Source organism: Podarcis liolepis (genome assembly GCF_965112155.1).
Source record: "Podarcis liolepis genome assembly, chromosome: 11".
Classification (NCBI taxonomy): domain Eukaryota; kingdom Metazoa; phylum Chordata; class Lepidosauria; order Squamata; family Lacertidae; genus Podarcis; species Podarcis liolepis.
Window position 1 is genome coordinate 65,493,309 of NC_139565.1, and position 17,217 is coordinate 65,510,525.

The window sequence follows — 17,217 nt, forward strand, 5'->3', positions numbered from 1 at the left end:
TTTGGGCTCCGGAGCCAAGGCCCTTCCATGCCTAAAACAGCACTGGCAGTACTGCCTTGGCATGGGGATCTCTTGGCAGTGCCCGCTGCCAGCCGGAATCCTGCATCCTGTTTGCTTCCTGCGTGGCAGCTGCCAGCCTGGCCCTGGGGGTCGAACAGAGGTTTGCCCTCCTGCTGGGAGCTGTGATGCCCCCTTGCCCAGGGTGCCCACCCAGGGCCCTTGCCTTGCCTTTTTCAAAGGCTGCCTGCAGAGATCAGAGAGGGGCACATGGGGCTGCAAGAGAGCCAGTGGGAGACCTGCCCCCCACTGCCTCCCTTTCTCCCAGCAGTTCAGCCATGCCAGAGAGGGGCGGCCCTCAAGTGCTATGGGGTAGGGAAGCCCACCTCGTCCTCTGGCATTAAATTCCCAATGGGGGGGGTTGCCCCACCATCTTGCTGCCATTGCTGTGGCAGAGGCTTGGCCACTGGGATGTGCAGTGGAGCAAGGAGTCCAGGAGGGGCCTGGGTGATGCTATGGGGCAGAGAGATAGGGAGGAGGGGGGCAGGAGAGGCAGGAAAGGTGCCAAGCAAGGAGAGGGCAGCCAGGCAGGGAGAGGGTGGGAAGAGAGGAGCCAAGAGGATCCCCGACACAGAGCTGGCACGCTGCACCCCCCAAAAGGGCACAGCCAAGGAATTCAGGCCATAAAACCAGTGTTGGAAGGGACCCCCAAAGGCCATCTAATCCAACCCCCTGCAATGCAGGAATCACAGCTCAAGGACCCCTGATGCAGGGCCGCTCCATCTGTTTAAAGGCCTCCAATGAAGGAGAGTCACAGAATCCTAGAAGTGTAGAGTTGGAAGGGACCCCGGGGTCATCCAGTCCACCCCCTGCAAGGCAGGAATCACAGCTCAAGCATCCCTGACAGATGGCCGCCCAACCTCTGCTTCTCAACCTCCAGCGAAGGAGACGCCACCATCTCCCGAGGTCTCCGAGGTCGTCTGTTCCACTGTCAAATAGCTCTTACTTCTCAAAAGGAACTGAAAAGAGCCGCCAATTACAGTGGTACCCCGCAAGACGAACGCCTCGCGAGACGAAAAACTCGCAAAACGAAAGGTTTTTTCGTTTTCGAGTTGCCTCGCAAGACGAATTTCCCTATGGGCTTGCTTCGCAAAATGAAGCTTCAGAAGAGGTCCTGGACAGCTTCTCCCCGCCACCCCTTGCTTCAAAAGAGGTCTGGGGACAGCGGGGAAGAAGCGCTGCGCTTCCCGCTGTCCCCGGACCTCTTTTGAAGCAAGGGGCGGCGGGGAAGAAGCAATCTCCCCGCAGCCCCTTGCTTCAAAAGAGGTCTGGGGACAGCGGGGAAGAAGCGATCTTCTCCCTGCAGCCCCAGGTCCGGGGACAGCGGGAAGCGCAGCGCGTCTTCCCCGCTGTCCCCGGACCTCTTTTGAAGCAAGGGGCGGCAGGGAAAAGCGATCTTCTCCCTGCAGCCCCAGGTCCGGGGACAGCGGGAAGCGCAGCGCGTCTTCCCCGCTGTCCCCAGACCTCTTTTGAAGCAAGGGGTGGCGGGGAGAAGCTGTCCAGGACCTCTTCTGAAGGCGGGCGGGGGGCAAAAGTCTTTGTCCCCCCTGCCTGCCTTCCCAGGGGCTTTTACATCGCCCCGGACAGCGGAGAAGTCCTCCGCTGTCCCGGGCGATTTTAAAATGCCACCCGCCAGCATTTTAAGATTGCCCCGGACAGCGGAGAAGTCCTCCGCTGTCCCGGGGTTTTTTAAAATGCTGGGGGTGGGAAGAAAAGCCCTTGTCCCCCCCCCCCCAGCCTTCAGAAGAGGTCAGGGGAAAGACTGTCCCCGGACCTGGTCTGAAGGCGGTTTCCATAGGAACGCATTAATTGATTTTCAATGCATTCCTATGGGAAACCGTGCATCGCAAGACGAAAAACTCGCAAGAAGAAAAAACTTGCGGAACGAATTAATTTCGTCTTGCGAGGCACCACTGTATTGTCATCAGGACAGAAGGGAAGCAGGCAAGAGATTCTTCCTGAACCAAACATCTGCCAGTGCCGAATGTGGTGGCTATGAAGGGGAGCAGCATTCAGAGGCCTTTGCTGGCCCTCAGTTTGGTTCTGGGCTTGATTCCATGCACTGCCCCCCCAAAAAACCTACTATTATTTTATTTACTAAATTTGTATACCACCATCAGATCACAGGACAGTTCACAACATAAAAATACAAAATGAAAACATAAGATACATAATAAAACAAAAGCAATACGGGCCAATGCTCTCCCTCCCAGGCACATTTCAAAGGCTGCAGCCCAGCGCCTGGCCCGAGATCCATGCCCCTGTGTGCCCGTGGGCGCTGGCTTCCTCAGAGGTGATGTGCAGCTGTGCGCATCTGCATCCCAGGCCCCAGAGGCTCAGAGGAGGAAGCGATGCTGCTGCAAATGGCAGGAGGGGAGAGCGTGGCTCCTGCGCATGAATCCTGCTGGTGGTCTTGCACTGGGAGAAGAGGATGCTGGGCGAGGTGGGCAATGGCCCTGATCCAGCTGCAGGCTCCCCTTACGTCCCGCCAGGAGGAGGGAGGCCTGGCTGGCTACTTCCCCCGGGGGTGGAGGGGTCACGGGAGAGTTACCTCGATGCCCCGCAGGGCACCCCCTCTGGGGCTCCCAACTGGAGGCCTTCCCGGAGGGCATGAATCAGCTTTTCGCAGCTTGTTAAAAAATCCCCGTCCCACCTCTTGTTTTCGTGCCTCCGACCAGGAAATGAGCTTTGCCACTTTGCCAGGGAGAGCAGCCGGAGGCCAGGCCCATAAAGCTCCCCTTTATAAGCACCTGTGGGGCAGGCATTCCGCAGGGAGACCGAGGCAGGAGGAGAAGCAGCCTAGCCCAGAGACCCACGGGAAGCCCCACGATGTCTGCGAAGGCGAGGCTGGGGGCAGCGGCGGCATTCTGGGCCCCCCTGAGGGGCTGCCTTCTCCTCGCGCTCCTGCTCCAGCTGCCAGGAGCAAGGGCCCTTTGCTACTTCCATGCGCAAGGTGAGGCAGCCGTGGGGGAAACAGGTGGGGGGCCAAGGGGAGGGACAAGAGAGAATTGTGGAGGTCACCCCAAAGGTCATCCAGTCCAACCCCACTTCAGCGCAGGAATCTCAACTAAAGCATCCGTGGCAGAGGGTCACCCAACCTCTGCTCAAAAACCCCCAAGGAAGGTTCCTCTGTCAAACAGCTCTTGCCACCAGAAAGTTTCCCTGGATGTTGAGTCGGCATCTCCTTTCTTGTAACTTGGGTTCGAGTCCTACCATCTAGCACAGGAGAAAACAACCTTGCTCCATGTGACTGGCCTTGAGAGACTGGAAGATCAGGAAGGGCCATCAGGCGCCCTTGGGCTCTGCAGCCTTGAGGCTACCTAGGCCAGCCCTCATCTTCAAATGTACAGAGATATTGCAAGGAAACGGACTCACTAGCAGGCTTTGAGTAGTGAGCCCTTACAATCAACAAAATCAAGGTAGAGAATGTATGGTAATAATTGCAATAGAGTCTAGAGGCAATTAGAGAACAATCAAGGTATAATAATGATAAGAATATAGTAACATTTTATTGTTATTTTAAGAAAGCTGTATTAAAAGGCAATTAAACAAGCAGGAGAAGTAAATTTGCAAGAAACCAGAAGAGAAAGTTGAGGGGAGTTGGGGGGACGGGTCTGTATCTGGGGGTCTTGTCTTTTCTTTTTGTGAACAATGTTGTGGTGATGAATACAAAACTGCAAAATTTAATAAAAAATATTTTCTAAAAATAAATAAATCTTCAAATGGTAAAGGAGCAGATTCAGACTCAACCTTGGGAAGACCCTTGTGACTCAACCACAGAACGGGCTCCCCTGCAGGATGGCGGACGCTCCACCTCTGGACCTTTTTAAGCAGAGGCCAGGCGGCCGTCTCTCAGGGCTCCTTCAGCCAAGAGTCCTGGCATCGCAGAGGGTTGGGCTGGATGACCCCTGGGTTTCCCTTGCCACCCTACAAGCCTGATTCTAGAGAGGCAGGAGGAGACTGGCAGTGGCCCACGGGCTCCCCGCTTGGCCGGGATCTGGCTGAGAACACAGCTGGCAGAGCCGAGGGCCAGATCCTGCGCCAGCCCTCCTCCCTGACCGCCCTCCCTCCTTCCTTCCAGCCCCCTGCCTCTACAAGGAAAAGCACTTTGGCCCCGGAGAGTCCTGGCAGGATGCCAACTGCTCCAAGTGCTTCTGCCTGGACCCCCTTGGCGTGGGCTGCTGCGACATGTGAGTTGGGCCAGGGGGGTGCATGTGGGCTGCAAGGAGCAGGGAGGGGGCACGTGAGTGGAAGAAGAAACGCAAGGAGACACCCCCCCCCCCAAGTAGCAGCTCCTGGAGGGCACCACACCTGGAAGGGGCCCGGGCAGGTGAGGCGCCTGGAAGCGGCCCCCCAAGGGTGAAAATGGGGTCCTGGCCCCTGAGGCATCCTTGCTCCAGGCTCTCCTGGCATCGCGGCACCCGGGGACAAGGCCAAGCAAAGGGGTCATTTCTGGGGCACAGGAAAGAGCAGGGAGAGGTGAGCAAAAGTCAGGGATTGGGACCTGGTGTTGCTGTCTGAGCAGGTTTGAGCCCGGGATCTGAGGAGATGTCGAGTCTAGCAGAGCACGAGACTCTTCATCTCAGGGGCGAGAGACTTGCCCCACGATGGGCAAAAAAAAATCTGCACTGAAGGGGGTTGGACTGGATGACCTCGTGGTCCCTCCCAACTCTACACTTCTTTGAGGGGCCCACTGAGAAGAAACCCACCTGCCCAAGGAGGGGTGAAGTCTGACCCCCGTTTCTGAGTGGGGATGGGACCGCCTGGCGCAGCCGCTCAGAGGGCCAGGGAGAGCAGAGTTCGAATCCTTTCCCGCTGGTCTCACTGGGGGAACAGAGCCAGCCCCATGGCCCCCCATGCCCAGCCTAGCGGGTGCAAAGTTGGGGGGGGAGACCTTCACAGCCCCAGCTCAGCTCCTTGCAGGGATGGCAGGATCAAGCCGAGAGGCAGTTGTTGAGTGTGAGAGAGAGGCCTCCTCCTCCTCCTCGCTCCCTGCCAAGCCCCCCCCCCGAGGGCCCCCCCATAAATCAGCCACAGGGCCGTGTGGGGCCCAGCGTGCCCCCCACCCACATCAACCACCCCAAGGAGGGGAGCTGCATGGCTGAAAGCAGGAGGAGGATTGGGGCCTCCTCAGCACCCAGTGGCTGCAGGGAGCCTGGATCAGGCCCACAGTGCCATGGGGGGGGAGTAGGCCGAGGGGGGTGCTTTTGCTCTGAGAAGCTCAAGAGCCACTGGACTGGCTGGGCCCGATCCGGCAGCCTCTCCCCATGTTCTCACTGCCCCCTCTCCTCCTCCTCCTCCTCGCAGGTTGCAGCCTCCGGTCGACTTCCCCGCCTGGTGCGAAGCGCGCTACGACTCCCGGGCCTGCAAGATCTCGCTGGTGCAGAAGGGCAGGCCGAGGCTGCCCTGCGTGAACAACCTGGAGCCCGGCTGGGGGTCAGGCCAGGCCCCTGAGCAGCAGCCCGGCAGCCGAGGGGGGGGCCAAGGCCCGGCTGGGGAGGAAGAGCCTGGAAGCGAAGCGCTGAGGGGGGGGGCAGAAGCAGCGCAAGAGGCACCCAGAAAGAAAGAAAGAAAGAAAGAAAGAAAGAAAGAAAGAAAGAAAGAAAGAGGGTCTTGCTAGCCACCATCACCAGAGGACCCCCCCCCCTGCACCTGTAGAGCAAGAACTCCCCCCAGCTTTGCTTACTGCCCACCTCTGCCCGCTTCCTAGGGTGGGCACCTTGCCCCTTCCCTCCTCCAGATGCCAAGCGGGGAGGGTGCCAGCACCCAGACCCTCTCCTGATCAGACACCTTTGCCATGAATTCCCCCAGAAATTGGGGTCTGGCTGGCTCCCCAGCCCTGCAGATATAGGGCCTGCTTTTATCCCCAAATATATGCAAAATGGGGTGGGCAGGGGGGGTGGAAGGTCCTGGGCTGCTCCCCCCATTTCCAGCTTCTTCTCCCCCCCCCAGTCTGCTGGCTTCTCTGTTAAGCAGCCAAAGCCCCCCACCCCCCAAAAACCCACTAAAGGGAACCACTAAAGAGAACTAGGGGTCCAGACCACTCTGTGCAGGGGTGGGGGGTGCCATGAGGGAAGAGGGCTGGGCCTGACCCAGAGATGGGCGCGATCCGCAGCCGAAGCTCTTCCTGAGGGCGTAGAGAGGGCATGTCTGACTCTTCAAATAAAGACCCCATGAAACAGCAGAAAGGCTCTGGTGCCGTGGATTTCTTGCGGGGGGGGGGGGAGACATGGGCAGGAGGGGAAAGGTCTCCCGTGGCCCCCACCCTCCTGGGCAAAGGATGGCATCTGCAGAGTATGGGGGGGCAGCCATTGCAGCAGATTTTTATTAACCAACAGACACAAAACACAGCATTGGGGGAGATGAAGCTGGGAAGCCCCTCCTGCTTTTCACCACAGTAACCCCCCCCCCATGACACTCTGGAAAAAAGGACAAGGGCAGGTTGGAGGCAGCGCCCCCTTCTCCATGGGAGAAATTCACACGCCAGACGGGGAGTGGGGCAGGGAGAGGGAGGGAGCCCAGCTGAAGAGCCCCCCCCCCCGCTTGCACCCCAGACCTTCCAGCCAAAGGTCCCCCCCCCAAATCAGGATCATGCCTCTCTGAGGCCACACACGGAGGAACAGGACACTCAGACACGCAGAGGAGCCCTCAGATGGTGAGGGAGTTGGCGCCCGGGACCTGGGAGACGGAGGAGGCCAGGAGCGGGTTGGTGGGCAAGACCTTGATGGGCAGGTCCCAGCTGAAGGTGTCCACGTCCATCTGCTCCACCCCCGACCACCGGGAGGCTTCTTCCGAGGGGGGGCCCTCCGGGGGGGCCTGCCGCTGCGACGCCTCGCGGGACGTCACAAACTCAAAGTGCAGCCGCCACTTCAGGGACACTGCAAAGAGGGGGGGGGCATCAGCAGAGGCGCTCTGGGCTGCTCCCACTGAATAGCCCCCTCCACTCACCCCCCACCCCCCACCAGCAGGGAGAGCGGAACCGGCACTTGGCTCCCAGGTGTGGGGGGCCGGCAAGGACCCCCTTCTGTTCAAACCAAGGGAAGCGAGAACATCTGGGGGCTCCCTCTGTCAGTGGGTGACAGCCAGCCAAGAGGCAGGGAGGAGGGGGTGCCCATGGGTCAGGGGTGCCAGGAGAGTGCCAGCTTGTGGCTGGTATGGGGGGGTCAAGGAGGTGCTTCCAGCAGCAGCCCCCTCTGGCTTAGGGGCACAGGAACCAGCCTCAGAGCTGGCGTACTGGACTGCCCAGCTTTGCCCCCTGGGCACTGACTGGCAGCAGCTCTCTGCAGTTTGGTGCAAAAGGTTGACCCACCCATGCCCCTTATGCCTGCAAAGCAGTCGGCCCCCTGAAAGCTGCCCGGCCCCTCCCTCCCGGGCCCTGGAAGGACTCACCAATGTTGGTGCTGAACCCCGGGGCAGAGCTGAGCGGGATGGGCAGGCTGAAGCTGGTGTGCGAGGTGTGCAGACAGGACTCCTGGTGGCGGGCGTGGGTGCTGTAGGAGACGGGCTGCCCGCGCCGGGGCTGGAAGGGCTCCTGGATCCGCTCCTCCGTCTGCAGGCTCACCAGGTACTAGCGGCCAGAGAGCAGAGGCCGGGTGAGCACCCGACTGGCACCCCACACCCTCGACTCGCCCACCCCACCCCCATTTTGCCATCCTGGAGGGGGGCACCCCCACCCCCCCAGCCTCACCTGCAGGCATGGGATGTCCCCTTCGGAGAAGTTGAAGGTGCCCACAATGTCCTCGCCAATCTTGTAGACGGCCTTGAAGATGCAGAAGGTGCCCACTTTGCCGCGGGAATTGCTGATGTTGTACAAGTCTGGGAGCAAAGGGGGGGGGACTCAGTCGGGGGGGCGGGAGAGAAAAAGGTGCGCCCCCACCTGGAATTGAACACGGCTGCACTCCCCCCGCCCAGTGAAAACCAGCCTCTTGTGCGGTGGCTGAATGAGGCACTGTGCCCCGTGGCATGATGGGCACCTTAAGCCGCACGGAAGAAGGAGCCGGCTCCTTTTCTGCTGCTCCAAAGGGGAGGCCCAGACCGAAGGATGCCAGGTGCCAAGGGGATTCCAGCGAAATATCAGGAAGAACTTTCCAAGTCTCCCTTGTAACAAGGGCAACCTGGCGACTAGACTTTCTGTTTTTGTGCCCATAACCTAAGTTCCAGGAGTCACATGCAGGGTGGATAAAAATCAATGATTAAAAAAATAATAATTTAAATTGGATTTTTTAAAAATTTAAATTGGATTTTGAAAATAAAATGCTTTCGGAGGAAAAGTCTTTCTAAATATAGCTTTCTATTTAAGTTATATTATAGTCCAAAAGCTATTCATCAGGAAATAAGGATTTGTTTTAAGTTTTTCATGTGTGCTAAAACTCACTCTAAGTTTTTCTTTTTTAATTGTTTAACCACATCAGTTAACAAACATGGATACATATACTATAATGTTATTGTTTTAGTTAAATAAATTGTTATTAAGGAAATTATTATTTTTCTCCTTCCAATAAAGTACAGCAGAAAAGTTGTCCCAAGTATAAACAGTTAACTTATTAAACCTCACAATAATTTCATAATTATCTGTCTAGGTATTTCTAACAGTATAACCTAATCAGTAACTTTTTACATACAGTGGTACCTCGCAAGACGAATGCCTCGGAAGACGAAAAACTCGCAAGACGAAAGGGTTTTCTGTTTTTGAGCTGCTTCGCAAGACGAATTTCCCTATGGGCTTGCTTCGCAAGACGAAAACGTCTTGCAAGTTTGTTTCCTTTTTCTTAAAACCGCTTGAAGAGGTGCAGTTGCGACTTGACCGTGCTTCGCAAGACGAAAAATTCGCATGACGAAAAAACTCGCAGAACGAATTAATTTCGTCTTGCGAGGCACCACTGTAACTGTAAAAACTACTCTGGAAATTTATTATTCTGAAAAGGAAACCTTCATCTGGTTGTAAATATTATGATTATATCAGCAAAAAGGAGTCTTTCTGTAAACAAAACAGGATTGAAATCAAGTCTTCCTTCCTGACTAGTGATTGAAATCAAATTGATTTAAACTGATACGATTTCATTCAAATCCACCCTGGTCACATGGCAAATAGCTTTTCTTTCTTTCTTTTTTACCGTTTCTCAACTTTATTTTCAGGGCAGGAGAGATTTCATTCCATTGTATTGAGCTTGGAAGATGCTCTGCTCATTTTCTCTTTGGGCTTTGAAGTCAGCAGATAGATCTTCAAAGATGCTGAGCATATATCCAGCTCCATCGACAGGATCCTTGAACAGGGTCATTTCCCTCATTCGGGGAGACCCTTAAATTACCACGTCAGTTTATTCATGCTGCTCTTCCTATATTTCTTTTTTTGACAAATGGCTTTCTCTCCCAGGGCAGTGGGGCAGGGGGGGGGGTGAGGCGACTTACGGAGGCTCCTTCTGGAGGTGGCCGCCATCAGCAGCTCGGTGGCCAAGTCGGCCAGCCGGGAATCCTTCTTGGCCCCCTCCTCCTCCTCCAGGAAGGGGTTGGAGGGGGCCACGGCCTCGTCCTGGGGGCACTGGTAGTCCTTGAGTCCTGCGGAGGGAGAGACAGCATGGGCTGCTTTGCAGGGAGGGGGCGTCAAGAGATCCTCCCCCCCCATCCGGTCTGCGCAGGGGCAGCCCCCCCGCCTTACCATGGAGCACCAGCACCCGGAAGGGGACGCGCAGGAGCTTGATGGGCGAGTTGACCCTCTGGCAGCCGATGGTCAGCTTGTAGACGTACTTGACCGCCTGCCCCCGGAAGGAGGGGGGGCCGTCCACCGGCAGCGTCTCGCAGTACGAGTCTGGGGAAAGGGGGGGCGTGAGCCTCAGCGCCAAGGGTTTGGGCTCCCATGGCTGGGTGGGAGGGGCAGCCGGCAGGAGGAGAAGAAGAGCAAATGAAAAAGCCTTGCACTGTAGCGGGGTGGGATGGATGACCCATGGGGTCCCTTTCAACTCTTATCCTGACTCCAAAAGGGCCCAGTTCCAAGCGCAGGGCCAGGGGGCTGCCTCCCCAGAAGGCCTCTTGTTGCTTCCATGTGCCCCGGGATCCTTCTTGAGCAAGCCCCCCAACACCCTCGGTCTGAAAAGCGGGGGGCAGATCTGAGCACGCTGGGGGGGTCTTCCACATGCCCCTTCCCCACCTTTTTAGAGACCCCCAACCAGGCAGAGGCCGGGTTTTGTTTTTTTTTGGGGGGGAGGGGGCAGCAGGCAGGTTGGGGCAGTGAAGCCCGTGAGGCAATGCAGGGTCAGGTGGGGCTGGGGCTGCCCTGGCCTCCCCCTGGGGGTCTCAGCCCCACTGCCTGGCTTCCTCTTCCAGATCGCCTCTGGGCGGCAATGGAAGTGGGAAAGTGGGGCTGGCGTGTGGGGAGCCCAGAGCCCTTCCCCACAGGAGAGCTCATCCCTTGCCTCCGCCCAGCCCCGCCTTGGGGCTCCCCAGCACCCCTCCCCTAGGGTGGGGGGCAAGGCAGACGGGCGAGAAGGGGCTACTCACAGGTTTTGGACTCTCCTGGATCCAGTCGCAAGTCACAGAAGAGGATCTTTGGGGGGGTGGACAGGATGCAGTGGCCCCGCTCCCCTGCAAGGCAAAAGGGGCCGTGGGCACAGACTCACGCCCAGGACTACCCGTCATCCTCCTGCCACCCTGGCAGGCTCTCCTGCCTTCTCACCGGCCCCCAAGTGACCCCCCCCCGCCCTGCCCCTCCTCCAGGCCAAGGAAGGAGCTCAGCCTCACCTCTGTTGGGGACAAAAACCGTCTCGTTCTCGGCCTGGACGTCGTGCCGGCTGTCTTCCGAAGGGGGCAGAGCCACCCGGCTCTCGCTGGCGTGGAACTGGCAGTGGATCTGAGCGCTGGCCCAGGCCAGCATTTCACTGGGGGGGGGGGAGAAAGGGGGGGCAGGCCGTGAGGGAGACGGAGCAGAGACCCAGGGGAAGAAGGCCCATGAACATGAGGAGAGCCTGCAGCTGGATCAGGCCCACCCAGTCCAGCCAGGTGCCTAGGATGGGAAACCCCCACAGAAGATTGGAGCAGAACAGCAACTCCCTCCCCTCCTGGTGCTTGAGCGGAGATTCCTGCATTGCAGGGGGCTGGACTAGATGGCCCTCGGGGGCCCTTCCAGGAGTCTACGATTTGGTTTTCCAGCATGTGGGATTCAGAAGCGTTCCTGCCTCTAACCAGGGAGGCAGCGCACAGCTGTTCTGACTAGGAGACATCGATGGCCCTCTCCTCCGCGGTGAGAGAAGGCAAGCGCAGCCTGAAAGACATCCCAGCTCAGGGGTGTCTGTGTGTTTTCCTCGTTCATTCAGATTTTCCAGATCTGAAAGTGCCACCTGCTCTCAGTGGTGAAGCTGCATGCTCTGGCACCGGGGCGGAGAGCAGGTGGGGGCATGGCACGTTGCCCGCAGGGGCGTGGCGTGCGTCCTGGGGGCATGGGGCCCAACACGATGGGGGGTGCACAGCACGTGTCTGGGGGGGGGCAGCCGCGATGGTACCCCCCCTCCCCAATGGTGCTGGAGGCAGTGTGCTCACCCATCCCCCCCCCCGCCAGTGCCCGCTCTCTGCAGAGGAGTCCCTCCACCCAGACAGCTCAGGGCTTTCTGCTGCCTCTTCCCAGGAAAAAGGCTGGCAGGCTGGAACCCAGCGCTTTCCAGACCCCTTGGGGGTAGAGGACCCCCTAGACCATGTTCCTGTGGTGTCTGGAGGAACCCCAGCCCCTATTCCTCTCTTCCCAGCACCGCACGCCAGGTAGGAAAACAACACAAACCTTGTGATGAGGAACCTAACTATCTAGATCACCCCCAGGTGATCTGTTCCCACATTACTCACAAACCTGGGCAGGTTTCAAAAGCCACGGAGGGTCTGAGGCCACAAGGTGCCCCTCAAGAATAAATGGGGCCTGGAGTGGAGGTGACCGGCTGGCCCAAGCGGGAGAAGAGGGAAAATGCCCTGGCGGGGCTCTGGGAATATTTTCAGGGAGCCTCGAGGGGATGATCCCAGAAGCATGCTTGGAAAACAACGCTCCAAAAATTCCTGATGGTGGAGGACAAGGTCACCTGGCCTGCCAGCCCCTCTGTCTAACACTTTCCGGGACTTCTACTATTTATTAACAAAACAAAACAAAGTGCAAATTTGACCAATAACCTAAATAATCAAGCCTCCAAACCATAAAACGTCACAGCCCAGAAGGGCATAAGTACAAAAACAGAGGACAATTTGTCCCCTTTACAATTCGTTATAAAAATGAGCGTATTCTCTGGCTGTAAAGCTGCACCATTATTCAGATTAAAGGTTTAATATGGTCTTAAATGCGCCAGAAATTAGCTTATACAGGTGACAGTGAGTGACTTGCGTGCCTCAATTTTTGTATAGAAAATAAAGTCATATTAAAAACCAGTCATTCGAGCTGCACCCTTTTCAAGAAGGGCAACTTGCCAAACCCTGGAATGCCAGAAATCCAAATTATCAAGATTAAAGGTCTTCCAGGATTCGAAAACACAGCCCTGGGCTGCAGTAAAGAGGTGAAAAGTTCTTTCCTTTTCACAACCCATTCTGTTTCCTTCCACAGAGAGGCTCAAAGATGGGAGCACTTTCGCAGAAACGTTCTGCAGCGCAGGAGACAGGAAGGACGCTTGTGGCACCCCAGAGTGAGATGAGAGCCACAAACCTGTTCTGCCAGGCGACTATGGGTTGCAGCGCTCACCAGGCAGCCCCAGAGCCCCCCTGGCACTGCACCAAGCTGGTCCCAGCCACTGAGAGGTCCAGGAGAACTGGGGGGGGGGTCCCCTTCCCGCTGCCCATCTCCCAGCACAAGTCACCCACCAGGGAGACCACAGCAGTTGGATTCCACCTCACAGGCTGCCTTGAAACCATCAGCACCTGGTTCCTCACCTGGGGGTGCGTCTGGAGGGTCCCCCTCACAAAGGAGGCTCCAGCAGAGGCAGAAACGGGGGGTGTTTGGCCTGGGGTGCCAGCCAAGGCCTCTCACTGAAAATGGGCCTGGCCACAGGCACCCCAGCCACACGCAGGCTAAGGGCAAGGAGCGCCTGGCAGATATTGGAGACCGTGGACCAAAAGCTCCAAAAGTCTGCTTCTCCTCGCCTTCCACACTCTGCCAGTGACTCCCCCCACGGCCGCTGGGGTCCTTGTCTTGCTGCTATGAGCTGCTTTTTAATTACTTCCCCATTAGCCACTCTGAAGGTCTTTCTGACCAAAAGATCAAAATAAAAACACCGTAAATAAAACAACCATTTCTGCATCAAATGGAAGTGGGGAAAAGGCGGGGGTCCTGAGAGACCGCAGAAGGAGGGCTTTGCAATGCCACAGCAAGCCAGAGCTGCACCCAGGAAGGCAGACCCACTTGGCTGCCACAGCTGCTCCCTTTGGGGTGGCCAGGATGTGCCCCAGGAGATTGGCAGAAGCAAAGAGGGTCTGGGCCAGCCCTTCCCACACTTGACTGCCCCCCACCCTCAGGCTCCAGGAGATGGCTGCCCGGTTCATGCCGGCTCCAGATGATTGGGGAGAGAAAAACCAGCAGGAGCACATGAGAGCAACCCAGTCAGATGGGGGGGCTAACTATTGCTATTATTCTCCTGTGCACCAAACCCAGCCTGCTGCCCTCCCTTGCTGGGTGTCTCCTTTCTGCACCACACAGATTTAACAGACACAGAGTTGGGCGGGATCCTGCGGTCATCTAGTCCAACCCCCTGTGATGCAGCAGTGGCAACCGCAAAGCCCACCAACAGCCCGCACAGGCCAGCTGGCTGAAAAACAAATACCCCGCCTGAGGACCTGGGCACCTCAAGAAAAGTGTCCAAACTGGTCAAGCCAGCTTCACCGCATAACCAGGCCGGCCGGCCGGCCGTGGAGAAGCATCTCTCTCGGATCTGGTAGGTGACAAGGAAGGCAGCCACCGCAGGTCAGGGCCTGAGGCCAAAGGCGGGAGGGCAGGGCAGGGGAGGGCTGCCAGTCCAGCTGGCACGCACAGGCTGGACTCAACCAAGCACCCACGGAACTCCTTTCTGAGGAGAGCAGCATCTTCCAGGACAGGCCGGCTGGGCGAAGGCCGCCCAAAGGAAGCCTGCAGAAGACCCCCTCCTCCTGAGGGAGCCCCGGCCACAGTGCTGAGGGGATGCGGGCCCCCATCTGCCTGCTGCTGCCACTGCCACCCCCGGCAGCATGGGCACAGAGCAGGCAGAATGGCAACCTTAAAGGCCTGTGGCAATGCGCAAAATGGAGCCCAGGCTGGCACAGCCAGTGGGGGGGGGAGGGGCCGCAATTGGCTGCTCTGAACTGGGTGGGGAGGCCTTAATGGATCTCTGTGTACTTTCAGCCCTTATCTGTACAGGACTGTACTTTCTCAGGTCCTTAACTGCTCCCAGGTTCACCTGTGACTGCTCAATTGCCACATAAAACATTGCATCAGTTGCTGGGGCAGCCTCAAGAACAGCCTCCCTCTCTCGATTCCGGTAGGTAGACGTCTTGGTCTGACGCAGTCAAAATAAATTAAAAAATTAAAAATTGTCCAGTAGCACCTTCGAGACCAACTAAGTTTGTTCTGGGTATAATATTTCGTGTGCATCTGAAGAACGGTGCATGCACACGAAAGCTTAGACCCAAAACAAACGTAGTTGGTCTCGAAGGTGCTACTGGACAATTTTCTAATGCTTATTTAGCCTCCCTCTCGCACAAGAGGCAGCGCCAACCCTACGGAGGGGCCTGGCGCCAGGCTCAGGAAGAGAGCCCCGAGGCCTCGGAGCACAAAGGCCACAGCTCCCCAGCCCTGCCTCAGAGTCCTGCAGCCTTTGGCCACGCGGCTGTGAGGGGCAAGGAGCCTCCCTGGACCTCAGCGCATCCGGCCAGTGAGCCAAGGCCTGGCAAGACCCCCAACTCCCTGCCTGGCCTGACTTGACTCACTGGTCTCCCCCACTGATCCCATCCTTTAAATAAATAGATCCCTGCACTGGATCTGTCCAGTCCAGAATCCAGTTCTCCAGGCGGCCTGAGCTCACAGTGCCTCTTCTGGGAAGCCCCAAGGAGGACATGAGCCCCTGCTCTCAAGGGGGTGTCGACGCTCCCCACAAACGCTCCTAACTAGCATCAGAAGACAGGCCTACCCCTTCGGGGAAATGTGGTGGCTGAGCAGTGGTGAGGCCTGGCAGGTAGACCTGCCCACTCAGAAACCTGCCCTGCAGAGGGTTGGACTAGAAGACCCCTGGGGATCCCTCTACCTCTGTGACCCACCCTTTCTCAGTGAGTCAGCCCAGCATCCAGGTTGCTCTTTCAACCCACAGGGAGCCTCCCACCCCCCAGCAAGCCCCTTATGAGTGGCACTCTGCACCCCCCGCCCCCCAAAATGGCAACACGGCAACACTGGACATGCCCTGCCCTAAACTGGGACACCCGCACTGGATTTCCTTGCCAGGCTGGCGTAATCCACACTCGCTCAGCCACAGCCCTACAATGATGGGACTTGATCTGCCCTGGCAGAGAATTTTTTAAAATGTTTACAATCTCAGAAAAATATTCTTTTGGGGTGAAATAAACTCAAGAATTTAAAAGAGTATGAACTGAATTTACACTCAGTCCCGGACCTCTTTGAACTGCTTTGCTATTTCTCCACCAGCAAAAACCAGCAGAAAATTGCAAGTTCCTTCTCTATCTAATGGGCGTTTCATACTCCTCTTCTCTTTGCCTAATTGGCTGGATCCACCTTCCTGAATGTCAATCATTGAGACGGCTTCATCCATTGGCTAGAAGCACCATCAACCAGGAAGAAGCAAAGAGCCCTTTGGCCTCCGCGCTTTCGCTCTCATCTGCGTGCAAAACTCCCCTTGTTTGAGGCGCATTTTGCAGCAGGGATTTCATTTGCGTGAGCAGTTTCTGATCTCTGGGTGCAAAACTGGGCCTAAGATTTCAGATCAAAACTGCAGAATGGAAGGAGAGGGGGACCTTTTTCTGCCTCCCCACTTCCAGCTACTCTCCAAAGACTGGAGAAGAGACCCTCTTAAGAATACGAGGGGGGTGGGCAGGGTCAGATTTAGGCTGGATGAGGCCCCGCTATCCTTTGTCAACAACAAATTGTTGCTGTTTTTTGTGTTGAATATATGCTTTATGGTAATTTATGGACCTAATCGGTATCTAAAACCACTTGCACATGCAGAATGTGGGCACCAGATATATAGAAAGGAGCAAACCAGGGATATTTGAGGGAGCAGGCGAGGCTCATTTCTTACTTCAGAGGAGCCAACACAACGCAAAAGACGGTTGCTGTCTGTAGGTTTTTTCTATTTGTTTTTTATCTTCTATTTTGTAAATGCACATCCAGGTTTTTTTCCTTTTAATTTTTTTTTGGGGGGGGGGCAAGAGAGTGGGGCCCTAAGCTGAAGCTTGTTGAGCTTATATGTCAATCCGGCAGGGGGAAAGGACTAGACGGGGCTTCCTCCACCTCGGCCCTCCCGATGCTGTGAGACTACAATTCCCATCATCCCCGACCACTGGTCCTGCTAGCGAGGGATGATGGGAGTTGTAGGCCAAAAGACACCTGGAGGGCCGAGCTGGAGGAAGAAGCCTGGACTAGACCATGTGAAAAAGAAGAGAATAGCCTAGCTGCAGTTCGTTCCTTTTCTGCTTATAGAAAAGCGCCCCTGGACACCCCGACGTGGCGCCCACCACCTCCGTCTCAGGCGCCCTTCTCGTGCAAAAGGCTGCCGCGACGGAGGAGTTTCCCGGCCCCCCGCAGCCTCCTCCCCGGCCCGCCCTCGGGGCTCTACCTGGAGGCGGACGTGGCGTCGGGCGGCAGCGGGTTGCGCAGCGTGACCAGGCACTCGAGGGGCTCCCCGGCCAGGAAGACCGCCCCGCGGAGCAGCGCCGCCGACACCTCGATCATGGCCGGCGGGCGGGGGGGCGAGGGACCCAGGCGTCCGGGAGGGGAGAGCGACGCGGGGACCGGCCCGGCTCCCACCCAGGCCCCGCTCGGCTGGCCTCGGAAGCGCCCGCCCCAGGCCCCGCCCACCCTGCCTGCCTTCGGCACAGCTCGGCTCCTTCCGCCTCCGCGATCCCCGCCCGCGAACCATCCTCGGCACAGCTCGGCTCTTTCCGCCTCCGCCGCGCCGTTGCCGGCTCCCTCTGGCTGCTCCGCCCCGTCGGGCGGGCGGGCGGGCA

The 17,217-nt window shown here is 57.4% G+C and overlaps 1 protein-coding gene and 1 long non-coding RNA gene across 3 annotated transcripts; one reads left to right on the plus strand and one right to left on the minus strand.

Moving 5' to 3' along the window:
* The first annotated feature begins 1,979 nt into the window (after positions 1-1,979).
* LOC310689152 lies at positions 1,980-5,665 on the plus strand. The gene is made up of 2 exons (XR_014517365.1): positions 1,980-4,780; positions 5,246-5,665. It is a non-coding gene; the product is annotated as an uncharacterized lncRNA (long non-coding RNA).
* Positions 3,542-17,086, minus strand: RGP1 (RGP1 homolog, RAB6A GEF complex partner 1). Of its 2 annotated transcripts, none has more exons than XM_083466355.1 (8): positions 16,827-17,086; positions 10,792-10,928; positions 10,552-10,635; positions 9,713-9,862; positions 9,466-9,612; positions 7,745-7,872; positions 7,447-7,624; positions 3,542-6,935 (listed from the first exon to the last, which is right to left on the minus strand). In XM_083466355.1, exons 1-8 carry the CDS (start codon positions 16,940-16,942, stop codon positions 6,706-6,708), a joined length of 1,170 nt encoding a protein of 389 aa, XP_083322481.1. In that variant the 5' UTR covers positions 16,943-17,086; the 3' UTR covers positions 3,542-6,705. The 2 variants fall into 2 exon arrangements, with proteins under 2 accessions (XP_083322481.1, XP_083322480.1); XM_083466354.1 differs by having other exon boundaries at positions 9,466-9,636; positions 16,827-17,079.
* Between the last annotated feature and the right edge of the window lie 131 nt (positions 17,087-17,217).

Bases quoted from the DNA above. Each gene is read 5' to 3' on its own strand.
- RGP1 (XM_083466354.1), bottom strand. From the start codon at position 16,942: ATGATCGAGGTGTCGGCGGCGCTGCTCCGCGGGGCGGTCTTCCTGGCC. The intron at 10,636-10,791 runs GTGAGGCTGAGC...TTTGCCTTGCAG, and splicing joins GGTTTTTGTCCCCAACAGAG to GGGAGCGGGGCCACTGCATC. The intron at 7,873-9,465 runs GTAAGTCGCCTC...CTTTGCTCCCAG, and splicing joins CACCTCCAGAAGGAGCCTCC to ACTTGTACAACATCAGCAAT.